Raw genomic sequence first — 13074 nt, 5'->3', positions numbered from 1 at the left:
AGAGTCTTAACTTTGATAAAGAATATCTCTTTGGTTTTGAGACTTTAGTCTTTGCAACTTCAGGGATCTTATCTATTCACGAACAGCTTGTAACACTCCAAAGAGAAAGGAAAACTTGAAATCGCATCATATGACCCCTTTAAAAATCATCAAATGTGTTCTACTGAAGAAACAAAGTCACCTACATCTTGGATGCCCTGGGGGTAAGCAGATAAACATCAAATTTAAATTTTTGGGTGAACTATCGCTTTAAATAGCAGGAAATATCTAGACATATGCACTTTTCCCATACTTCCATTTGAATGACAGTTCCAGCAGACTGCACCATATTACTCAGAACTCATTATACAGATTGAGATGGTCTGAGCGCTAACTATTTGACAATTTTTATTTAGTAACACTGTACACAATGATTTGGAGCTTTGTGTGACCCTCTGAAAGCTGAGGAGGATCACCAGGAGAGAGGTGGGGAATCGTGGAGAATGAATGCCAGCTCTTGCACTCTGGACTGAACCCAGCAGGAAATCAGTGCTGGGGAGTGAGTCCAAAACCAAATAAAGAGACCAGATGAGCTTTTGTGGAATTACCTGCACTCATTCACCTTGGTGATGGACACACAGACCTCCACTGCCATTTCAAAGACAAATTTAAACTTTTTATAACCTTTACTTACTATAAACATTACAGATAAAATTATGTAATTTTACATTGACATTGTCATTTCATCATACATTTTTTTTACTTGTATTATAATAAGTACCCTTTACATTATTGTTCAATTTGTTATCATTAGTTAATTCATTAGACAGTGAACTAACAATGCACAACATCACTGTACAGCTTTAAATGTTAAAAATATATTAGTGTATGTAGATTACAGAATAAATTCTGTAAAGTTATTGTAAAGGCAAGCATTACTATTACTATTGAACTACTGTACACTCTCAGAAAAAAGGTACAAAAGTTGTCACTGGTGTACTACTAATATGTACCACTTGGGAACTAATATGTACACTTTTTGTGTACCTTTAAGGTAAAAATATGCTCCTTTAGGGGTAAATAGGGTAAAAATGGACTGTGTTATGATGTCTTTTTGCACTTTTTGAAGCATGAACATTTTGGTTGCGTGGCTTTCAATGGATGAACAAAAACGATAAGTGTGTGTGGAAGTCTTATGGGTTTGGAATGACAGGAATGGAACCAACTGATGAAGGTGAGGAAATAACAGCAACATGTTCATTTTGGGGTAAACTATCCCTTTAAACTATTCTTCCGGCCTGTGCTATAGAGGTCATTTATACCACAAGTTGTGCAGCTTGTTGAGAGGAAGTGTGCTATTGCATTGAATTTATGATTTTTTTTTCATTGCAGCTGATAAAACAGGTGAAAAATCCCACCACTTGCATTAAATGAGGAGGGATCAAAATAGAAAACACCCTAGCAACAGCATAGCACAGTGCTAAAAGCCTCTCAGAACACTTTAGCCACAGCATAGTAATGCCCTAAAGACAATGTTTCATGATAAAAATAAAAATACCAAATAATAGTGTATTATAGTGAATGTTATAGATGATATACAAGAACCATATAGTGACAATGTTACTTTAGAAGTACATTCCCAGCCCTTGCTATAGATGAGTGGTGCTTCCGTGACTTTCTGTCATTAGTGTCACATATGGTCATTAGTCCTTATGAGGAGGCTGTCACCGGTCTGGAGGACAGGCCTGGGGTGGGGCCACATCTGTGTGGCCTGTCCTTGGCCCAGTTCGCTGCTGCTCCCCACCCTGGTCCCAGGCAATCAGAATGACCTCATAGCACCTTGGGCCAGCAATTTAACAAGCACACACTCTCTCTCTCCAAAATGGAGGATAATTAAAGCACTGGTGTCATACACTCATCCTGAGGCAATGTGTGCTCACAGCCCAGGACAGACTCTCACTAACATACTCCGATCGACAGATCACACTGCGATTGGTCGCAGGCACCAGCACCTGCGGCTCTCATTGGCGAGTGATCTGCTGTGAAGCTGACATTGAGGAACCCTTACCCTCCCGCTCTCCCTAATTAGCTGTTCAAAGGCTTAAAAAAGAGCACTGAGGCCAAGCACACTCTCCCTTAAACCCAAGTTTAATGCATGTGAGACAATGTAGGTTCGAATTGTCCTTACCTGTATGCGTTTGTCCTCAGGATTTGTCTTACAAGGACCGTCACTGGCATGATGACTGCTTCCACTGCTTCAAATGTCACCGTTCCTTGGTGGACAAGCCGTTCTCCACCAAAGATGAGCAGCTACTATGTACTGAGTGTTACTCCAATGAGTATTCCTCGAAATGTTTTGAGTGCAAGAAGACAATCATGCCAGGTAAGTGAAACATTTGCTTAATCTGTTCTTCACACATTCACTTCAGAAACCTGAATGATACATTAATGTAAGGTTTATCACAATGACACAGTTGTAGTGTTGGACAGCAGCTAATGACATAATAGCAATAATTAACTTTACTATAGGAGAGCTGAGAAACTGAATGAATCCATTTAAAGAAATAGTTCACCAAAAAAAGGGAAGTCATTTACTTACTTTTGTCATCACTTACGCACCCTCATGCCATTCCAAACCCATAAGACTTTTATTCATCTTCGAAACACAAATTGAGATATTTTTAATGAAACCTGAGAGATTTCTGTTTCTTCATTGAATGTCCATTCCACCAAAACTTTGGCTCTTCAAAATGTTCATAAAGACATTGTAAAATTCATATTGAATGGTTTAGTCCAAATCTTCTGAAGAGAAACAATCACATTTTATGATAAACAGCTTTAATATAGGCTTTTATTCCCATATACACATTAATCAACACTCATCGAGCACAACAAACATGATCAGTGGCAGCTCAACTGTTGTGCTTGACGTGCAAGAACAAACCTTATTGGTTATTGCAGAGGCTCAAACATGCTTGGAATGAGCAAAGCTCATTGGATATCTTTCACAATGTCTTTAACTTTAAGTTTCAAAGTTTTGGTGGAATGGACTTTCTTTCAATGGAGGGACAGTTGGGTGCATGTTAGTGAGAAACGATTTGCATTTACAATTTGCATGTACAGTACAAAATAGCATAGTATTGTACTATTATGATAGACTATATCACGATTAAATTTACAGCCCTTCATAAAATTAATAAACATATAAAAGCAAAAACACACTTCATCATTTTGTAGGTGTAGAGTTAAAAACCATGTTGAATTTAATGCAGAAAAGGTAAATACAAACTTTCCCAGTAACTGAATGTCGAATTAAAATTTTTGGGTAAACTAACCCTTTAATAAATAGGCTATAATCAATCATCTCTATTATCCAGCCAAGTAATGGGATATTTGTTTGCCTGTCTGCATTTTTCTATATTTCTCTCAGGCTCCAGGAAGATGGAGCACAAGGGGAACAGCTGGCATGAGACCTGCTTTACCTGCCAGCGCTGTCAGCAGCCTATTGGAACCAAGAGCTTCATTCCTAAGGACAATAATAACTACTGCGTGCCCTGCTATGAGAAGCAATTTGCACTGCAGTGTGTACACTGCAAGAAGGTACACTCTAAAAAATGCTGGGTTAAATACAACCCAGTGCTGGGTAAATATGGACTAACCCAACTGTTGGGTTAAAAAGTTAATTTAAAAATGCAATTGCTGGGTTTGTCCCTATTTTACCCAGCACTGGGTTGTATTTAACCCAGCATTTTTTAGAGTGTAAGAACAGCTGGAATGCAACATTTTGCTTTGAAGAAAAACATATTATATGACATCACACCTTTATCATTTCTTCTCAGCCAGTCACCACTGGGGGTGTGACCTACCATGACCAGCCATGGCATAAGGACTGCTTCTTGTGTACTGGCTGTAAGGAGCAGCTGTCTGGCCAGCGCTTCACCTCTCGTGATGACTTTCCCTATTGCCTCAACTGCTTCTGCAATTTGTATGCCAAGAAGTGTGCTGAATGCACAACCCCTATTAGTGGTATGAGCAACCAACACATTTACATCTCCTTATCTTTGGAAGGTGCTTATCAGGCCAGTATAAACACAATTAATATCTTTTTAAATTAAGTTGTGATGAAAGAGAATAGTGACAGATCCTTTCCTTCTGTATTGTGACGTATATCTGAGTGAAACAGATTATCAAAAAAGATAAAAATGTTGGGCAGGGATTTGTTTTTTATCCGTCAGTTGTTGATTGAATCCAAGACTTAATTTCTTTATTACAAAAAACATTATTATTATTATTATTGTTATTAGCATTATTACTATTTATTTATTTATTTTTTTTGGCCACTTTTTTCAGTGAATGTGAATCAGGATTGGGACTATAAAACTCAAAACTGACATAAAAGCACTATGAAGTTATTATAAAAGAAGTCCGTATGAAACTTTGTGCTATATTTCTGGTGTTCTGAAGCCATACAATTGTGATCATGTAAAAATCAGATAAAAATTGTCTATCACTTCTATCACTTTTATGATATTTCTATTGTGCTTTTTGTCATTTTAGAGCTTTTGACAGCCTAATTCTAATTAATGGTTATTACATTGAAAAAAAAATCCAAGATATTTTTTTCAAAATTCTATTTATTTATTTATTTTTTTGGCCACTTTTTTCAGTGAATGTGAATCAGGATTGGGACTATAAAACTCAAAACTGACATAAAAGCACTATGAAGTTATTATAAAAGAAGTCCGTATGAAACTTTGTGCTATATTTCTGGTGTTCTGAAGCCATACAATTGTGATCATGTAAAAATCAGATAAAAATTGTCTATCACTTCTATCACTTTTATGATATTTCTATTGTGCTTTTTGTCATTTTAGAGCTTTTGACAGCCTAATTCTAATTAATGGTTATTACATTGAAAAAAAAATCCAAGATATTTTTTTCAAAATTCACCTTTTGTGTATCATGAAAAAAATAGATAGTCCTACAGGTTTGGAATGACATAAGGTTGAGGGAAAAAAATTATAGGATTATTTTGGTGTTGAAATTGTGCCTTTCTGACCTCAGGACCTGTATGAGTCTCACAGCAATCTTCTTGTCCACACTTTAGCAAATAATAATCATATTTCCCATGATATTATTGCTATAGTGATCATGAGCTTTGTTATTTGTTATATTCTTTGCAGGTCTGGGAGGCACCAAATACATCTCCTTTGAAGAGAGACAGTGGCACAATGACTGCTTTAACTGCAAGAAGTGTTTGGTGTCCCTGGTGGGCCGTGGCTTCCTGACGGAGAGAGATGACATCCTGTGTCCTGACTGTGGCAAAGACATCTGATCAGACAGCATAGCACTGCAATTCCTAACATTTTATTATATTAAATAACATTTATTATTAGAGTTAAATAGCAATCAAAGCTTTTAAAGAGGGTAATATATTTGTCTAATAAAAGCTTTCTTTAGATAATTAACTTTAAAGGGGCCTGTGCATGCCAAGGCCTATTATTATAATATTGTGTCATGTTTTTGTGGTCAGGGTTTAAACTATAGCCAAACCAAAAGAAACATATGTAGTGTGAAAATTATTATTTTCATTTTAAATATAGAACCATAAGGTACAATGAATGTTACATTTTATAGTATAATTGCCTATTTTACCTTTTTTTTTGTGACTAACATTTGCTTTTGACTCCTCAATCATTATTTGTCATTTATAGTCTGTGTGAAGAATTTGCTGTCGCTCATAATAAACTTCTGAATGAAAAAGGCTCAGTACTGCTTATAGGAGATCACTATAATAAAAAAATGACTTGCATTCAATGCATTTACTCTAAATATGCCTCAGCTGTTCTTTCTTATCTTTCAGTGAAATCTAAAACAGCATGTCATCATGCATCTGTCTCTGTAGCTTATTAAAAGCAATTTCTGTCAGGACCACTATCATCAAAGATGATTGACAATTAGCATACAGTTTGGACTGGCGGTATGGTTCTGTTCTGGGCAAGAACTCCCTGTGCTTCCATGCAGCCTAGCATGGCTGAGAGCAGGGAGAGCTGCAATAGGGGGTTATTCAGGGTAAACAGAACAGGTTCAGGGTAAACAGAACAGAACTAACAAATGTATTGCAGATATTGTTAAAGTTCAATCATTTTATGTACACATTTTAGAATTAGTCTGATTCAAGGAGAATCAGAAGACTGAATCCCGACTGACAGAGGAGGAGTTGGGGATGGAGGAGGGTAATTAGCTATTGAGCAATGCGAAAACTGCTGATTATACTGAGGGACCTTATATATGAATGCTTAGATAGGTGTGTATTCCCATAGGTTGATGGGGATCAGCTGAGAGTCAGCTGATGCGAGCTTGACTAACGTGACCTGCCAGAACTAACGCTATGTTTGATTTATGTTTATTCAACTCAAATCTTACTAGGGGTTAATTTTATTCTATGGGAAAAAAATCATAGATCATATTAATTAGTAATATTATTATAATGTGTATTTATTTCCCAGACCCTGGCAATACTTGCTAGTATTGATGCCTATTCTGACCTGTTCTGGCCTATTCCTTATAATAATGAGATTACTTTGGCTGGTGAAATTATTAAGATATGTTTCCACCCTTACCCATATATTATTATTATTATTATTTAACAGTTTTGTGATTAGCCTTGTTTAAACAAACAAATAAATAAACAATTTAGCAGTAATGTACGACGATGTTGTCGTCAGATGTTGGATCATAACGTTAGATCCTCATGAACCGTTAAAACTGGGTAACTGGGGAAGAAATTGGCTTATGACTCCCTCTTGTGGTAAAATGTGTTATATGCAGAAATTCAAGTTGTACGATTCCTCAATCGCGTAAACTCACGCCTTTGTAGCTGTTGTCCGTAGTGACTTGTTACCAAAACAACAACAACAACAACAAAAATTCCCTTGGCTGATGTACGATTGTATGTATATTATGTTGTAATATAAAATGTGCATCCAAAAACCGTAAATCAATAATAATAATAATAATAATATTTGGAAAACCTGAAGAAGCCCATAACTCGAAAATGCTGACGTACTTATAGGACTACAAACGTACAAATCTAACATTCCGACGAAGCTCTATGAGTAATTTTTTTAAGATTTTTAAAGATGAAAGATTTTTCTTTTTTCAGTTTTAACGACATTAATGCTAAAACTACATTTATTATAAATGCTTTCAAATAAGAAAGCTAGAGCCCACCCTCATCACGTGGCCGGATGTATTTCGGCGGAGAAACAGGAAGCGTTACCGCAGGGAGAGAGAGCGAGAGAGGGAGGTGGAGTGGGGCGCATGAATGAAACGGGCAGGCCGTGAAACGCTGCCATCTCTCAAATCAGGACAGCACTGACCACGGCTGGGGTACGATATGCGCTCGGCTTTCTTTAACATCACCTGCGCTCTCTGCATGCCGCAACACACAGACATAAACACTATGAGACACGTAGGCTGTCTAAAACCTAGCGAACTGTCGACCAGCACAGCTTTTATGGCATAATAGGTGCATATTCGAAAACCCAAAAATGATTTTTAGGCACCTCAACTAGGTATTGAAATACAGCCATAGACTCTCATGATCACCCGTAATCAAATCACTTCTGTCTGTCGTTCATATAAATGCTCATACTGGGCTTGTGGACGTGAAGCAGGTACTGGTGCTTAAAAGAGGAATGAAATGATATGGTTTTGCTAGCGTAGTCTGGCGACTGAGTTGACAGAAATTTACCTCGCAAACAACTTTCTATTACTAAAATATCCTTTTGCGTTTTGTATTTAAAGTTGATGGGACAGATTTGTAATGCACCTGTGTAATACAAACCACTGACAGGCACCTGTTTTTATGCTTGACTGTCAGAGAGCTGTGATTTATTGCTTTAGAATATGCTGTTATGATAAATTATACCAATAAGTGACATTAATAAGCCCTTTTTGCGTTTCTGTTTACAATATTGCTCATATTTGTTGTCAGTGCAAGTCTAAATGAAGGTTTTGTTTCTGTTTTCTCTCTCTTGCCACATCTTGGCAAAAACAGAAACTAAATCTTTAGTTTAGACTTACACTAACAACAAATGTGAAGAGACACGTATAAAGACATCATGTTAATAACAAAAGCTGTGATAATAATAGCAAAACGTTTAATTTAGACTTGTACAGCAAGACAGAAAAGGAAATATTCATTATATTGTTTGCCCTAATAATGTCTATATTATTTAAATTTTTATTAATGTCTTTATAATATCCTTTGTAGCACAGTTTTGCACACATTTGTTGCCAGTCTAAACTGAAGGTTTTGTTTCCATTTCTCTGTCTTGCCACATCTACAGCAAGAGAGAGAAAACGGAAACAAAACCTTCAATTTAGACTTGCCCTGACAACAAATATAATCAATATTATAGAGCATTTATTATTATTATTATTGTTATAAACCTTTAGTTTAGACTTGTACAGCAATACTGTGTACAGCAATAATATTGTCTTTTTAATGTGTATAATATTTTGTTATTTATTATTATTATTATTAGTAGTAGTAGTAGTATTATTAATGAAATTGTGTCTTTATAATATTCTTTATTATATAGCTCATACTTGTCAGTACAAGTCTAAACTTAGACTTTGACTTTGTCTAAACTTGGTCTTTTTCTCTCTCTCTCTCTGTCTCTGTAGATGTGGGCGGCATTATGAGCGTGAAAGCTTTTGAGCTGGTTCCCGCCGTGGAGCGGGAACAAGTGATGGGCGAAAAGCTGCGGATAAACATCGAATGCATCGAGTGCTGCGGCGTACATCTGTACCTTGGCACCAATGACTGCTTCATCCATCACTTCCTACTAGAGGAGCGCACTACATCCAAAGGTAAGCTGGCCTACAATGCCCAGAAGCTCCTCCACAAATACCTGGGCCTGAAGAAGCCAGTGGCAGAGCTGAAGGCTGCCTCTGCTTTAGAACGTCTAATCGTCCTCTGTGACTCAACCATCACTGTTGTGGACATGGTTACTCTGGAGCCTTTGCCCACCGGGGGCACAAAGCTCAAAGGTGTGACTGCGTTTTGCATCAATGAGAATCCAGTGAAGGGGGACGCGTTCTGTGTGGAAATGGCAGTGGTTTTGGCACGCAGACGGGCCGTCCAGATCTGTACGGTCCATGAGGACAGAGTGCAGATGTTAAAGGAAGTGACCACACCAGAGCAGCCCTGTGCCCTGAGCCTGGACGGATACAATATCTGTCTAGCTCTGTCCACGCAGTATATGATTCTCAACTACAGCACAGGAGCCTCTCAGGACCTGTTCCCTTACGACTGTGAAGAAAGGAAACCCATTGTTAAGAGGATTGGCCGGGAAGAGTTTCTCCTGGCTGCTCCAGGCGGGCTTGGTGAGTTAAATGACCAAAAATGGCATTGATCAGTACGTGCACATTTACATTTTTTTCTGTTTATTCACATTTTAACATGCAGTAAGCTTGCGCCAGCATGAGGTTTTTATTTTCCTTGAAACATCTGAGTCATCAAATGATTTTCAGAGGACCTTCAGCAAATTTGGTGGGTTTCAGTCAGATCTGTGGCTGAATATTTAGATTGGATTTTATTTCTTTGCTGTCATAAGTGTTATGGTTTAGGAGATATTAATATAAATGAAAAATATGCACTTGGATAAATATTAAGTTTCATTCTGAAATACGTTTATAGTAAAAAATAAAAATAGATTTTGCTGTCAATAGAGTGCTGCAGTGATGACTTTTGTTGTAGGAAGCTTGATTCTTACCAGTTTTGTTCATCATGATTATCTTTACAAATAAACACAACTTTAATGAGTTTTTAAACCTAATAACAATCACTTGAAGTAAAAAGCTAAACGTAAGCTGTAAACGAACTACACTACGGTTGCATGACTAACATCACCACCATTAAGCTTCCGACAACTCTTTAAGTCTCTATTTCAAATAAAGAAAGAAAGAAAGAAAGATACATTTTCCCAGAAAGTTGAGTTAGAATCGTTTGCAAGAGCGTGATTCGTGAGTAGATGAGTTTACCTGTTTTGTGTGATGTTACCCCCGTTTAGCCACTTGTTAGCAACCAGCTTTTTCAACACAAGTAAAATATTTTAAAGGGGTCATCGGATGCCCATTTTCCACAAGTTGATATGATTCTTTAGGGTCTTAATGAAAAGTCTATAACATACATTCGTTAAAATTTCTCAATGGTATTGTAAAAAAACACCCTTTTTACCCTGTCAAAATCAGAATCGAAATCATGCTGTTCTAATCCATGTTGCTTTAAATGCTAATGAGCTCTGCTCACCCCGCCCCTCTCTTCCGTGGGGTGACGACCAGACTGTAAACTTCAGCCGCGAAACTGGCTAACTAGCACATATTAGGAAAGGCGATTTGCAAAGATTCATAAAAAACCCTTATACTCACTTCTTCTGTAGATGAAGCTGGATCATGAATGATTCACGCGAACTTAAACGCAATTAGGCAGATCAGGATCGGCGCATTCCCTTCAAAAACGAAAGTAACGTCTTCAGCGGCTCAGATGTCGGGAGTAAATGACGACTGCTATGTTCATTATTACATCCAACAACAAAACATCTCAATCGCTTAGGAGACATTCTTGTCTTCCCCTGAGTCGACACAATGGCGTACAGCTCAAGCTCACTCAGGGCGGGTCTAAGGTAAGACGGCCTTGTCAATCAACTATCGTGGGAGGGGCCTGTGCAGAACTATGTCATTCCCTGCAAGAGATGCAAGCCAATATTACTTTTTTTTCCCCCTTTTGTACTTTGGAATATAGTGTTTGAGGTCTGAGCGAGAAAACCTTATTCGCACTAGTGCATTTGAGAAGGAAATACTTCTTCATTTGTCCCTGAGGACTCTGCATCATGAATTGTTTTCTATGGTGAATGCATCTATTATTTGTTTGTTTGTCATTTTTATTATAATTTTAGCTGCACCCCACCTGAGATAAGAATCTGTCTTCTCGGCTGTGACTGTCGTCATGGCGATCGTTCGAGATGAGTCATGCATCTCTCTGTATCTTTATCTCTCAGGGATGTTTGCTAACGCAGAGGGCATATCTCAGCGTGCTCCGGTCAGCTGGTCAGAGAGCGTGATTGCGGCGGCTGTGTGTTTCCCATATGTGGTCGCACTGGATGAAGGCTTTGTGACAGTTCACAGCATGTTGGACCAGCAGCTCAAACAGACTCTGTCATTCAGAGATGGACACCTTCTACAGGATTTTGAAGGTAGGAGTGATGTCCCATACATGTATTTCACCCTTACACTCTATTAATTGTTGGTACTGGTTACATTTAGGTACAGTGTACCTATTTGGTATGTAGTCAGTCATCAAAATGTGTCTTTCCAGCATTCCAGAGTCAGAAAAGATTTACTGACAATTAGACTGGACTAGGGCTGCACGATAAATCGCATGCGATATTTAACGCGCATCTTATCAGTAAAGCCGGTTCTGTAATCAGCGGTAAATCTCCATCACCTGTGGGCTTTCACATTGAGCAGCATTAACTACACAGAGCCGTTGTTCACTGACGAGTTGCGCAAAACCACGTCCATATTCACGCGATTTTTTGCGCTGCTCGTCAGTGAACAACGGCTCTGTGTAGTTAATGCTGCTCAATGTGAAAGCCCACAGGTGATGGAGATTTACCGCTGATTACAGAACCGGCTTTACTGATAAGATGCGCGTTAAATATCGCATGCGATTTATCGTGCAGCCCTAGACTGGACCTTTAGTAGAAACATAAACTATTTATAGACTATTTATAGCATATTCACATTCACCGTCAAGAAAGTCATGCTCTCTTCATTCTTTGGGGTGAAAAGTGTGACTTCTCTCTGATGTATGCAGAACATTTCCAATCAGTTATTTAGTCTGCGAGTTGGGTTTCAGCTCAGATTTTCAGTGTGGATAAATATGATGCTTTGAGGTACCCATAGTTAGAGGTGTTCATTACCTAAAAAATGTAAAACCAATATCCAACTTTCAATATCTAACATTCAATGTAATGGTGGCTGGCTAGACATCTTACCTGTCAAGCAAGAAAAAGGTAATTTCTGTTTTTAAATCCTTTGTTGTTGCCATCTCTGAAACGCAGTCCAATGTTAATACAAATTGTATTACGGACTCTGTGACTTTAACTTTTTGCTTGTAAACTCTTCTCTGAAAGAGGTTTCTTTGTTTTAACAACAGATGGTTCCTCAGCCTTTTTGAAAGGTCCATGGTGTGAATAATGTTGCTCATTAGTTATAGCACAATCTGTCAGAATTAACAAACCGGCAACCTCACCGCATACACGCTTTACCAAAAACATCTTCCGTACTGCATGTTTAAGTATATTTCGCAAAACAAAATAACAATTCACACAAATTATACTGTTCCAAGAAATGTCATTTTGCTTCAATTAAAAAAACAAACAAAAAAATAACAATAAGCAATATTTATGGTAACTTATAGTTAAAAAAATAAAAAAAACCTTTTGCCGTGGACATGTAAACTGAGCAGAGCTAAATATCTGTGCCACAGCCTTTTCTTTTTTTTAAATACACATTCACCTAACACTTTCACAGATTACAGTAAAACTACCAAATGTCGAGTCATACTGTTTTTGTTTATTTTTTATTGCTTCAGTCAAAATTGTTAGCAAATTAGACTGTTATTCTCAATTCCAGGTGTCATCGAACTGAATCAGTCAGACAGCTCACATGATTGGCTCATTTGTTGAATCGCAGGTTATGATGCCATTGCTAAAAATGAGCTTAGAACTGCTAATGTGTTGTGTTGTTTTTATAAGCAATTTTAAAGATGCAAATTTGGAATGTTAGTAAAATCTAAACCATTCTGACTGTTTGTTTATATGATAACATGTATTTAAGGATAGATATCCACAACAGTGTTTCAGAAGAAAATGGTCAGAAACAAAATCCATTAGGAAACACTGTAAAGAAACAGCAGAAATGGCACTGATTTGAACATACACACACACACACACACACACACACTATATGTATATGTGTGTATATACAGTGTGTGTATATATATATATATATATATATATA

The 13074-nt window shown here is 37.5% G+C and overlaps 2 protein-coding genes across 3 annotated transcripts in view; both read left to right on the top strand.

The window, feature by feature from the left end:
- Positions 1 to 5778, top strand: part of LOC107660110 (four and a half LIM domains protein 2) — an 11817-nt gene extending 6039 nt beyond the window's left edge. The window contains exons 1-5 of one of the 2 annotated variants that reach the window (XM_016449338.1): positions 969 to 1213; positions 2188 to 2362; positions 3410 to 3579; positions 3819 to 4005; positions 5163 to 5778. In XM_016449338.1, the coding sequence (XP_016304824.1) occupies positions 1208 to 1213; positions 2188 to 2362; positions 3410 to 3579; positions 3819 to 4005; positions 5163 to 5314 (690 nt within the window). In that variant the 5' untranslated portion in view covers positions 969 to 1207 and the 3' untranslated portion in view covers positions 5315 to 5778. Of the gene's footprint in view, positions 1 to 968; positions 1214 to 2126; positions 2363 to 3409; positions 3580 to 3818; positions 4006 to 5162 lie in introns of those variants that run through there. The other variant, XM_016449339.1, reaches the window with a different exon arrangement.
- A 1458-nt stretch (positions 5779 to 7236) lies between these two features.
- The window catches only part of LOC107660108 (transforming growth factor-beta receptor-associated protein 1 homolog), a 16394-nt gene continuing 10556 nt past the window's right edge, over positions 7237 to 13074 (top strand). Inside the window, exons 1-3 of the mRNA XM_016449335.1 lie at positions 7237 to 7371; positions 8674 to 9375; positions 11049 to 11243. Coding sequence (XP_016304821.1) covers positions 8688 to 9375; positions 11049 to 11243 — 883 coding nt within the window. The 5' untranslated portion in view covers positions 7237 to 7371; positions 8674 to 8687. The remainder of the gene's footprint in view (positions 7372 to 8673; positions 9376 to 11048; positions 11244 to 13074) is intronic.

Source organism: Sinocyclocheilus anshuiensis, unplaced genomic scaffold (genome assembly GCF_001515605.1).
Source record: "Sinocyclocheilus anshuiensis isolate Anshui unplaced genomic scaffold, SAMN03320099.WGS_v1.1 scaffold55, whole genome shotgun sequence".
Classification (NCBI taxonomy): Eukaryota; Metazoa; Chordata; class Actinopteri; order Cypriniformes; family Cyprinidae; genus Sinocyclocheilus; species Sinocyclocheilus anshuiensis.
Note: the sequence above shows the minus strand (reverse complement) of the source record. Positions and strands in the feature narration are given on the sequence as shown.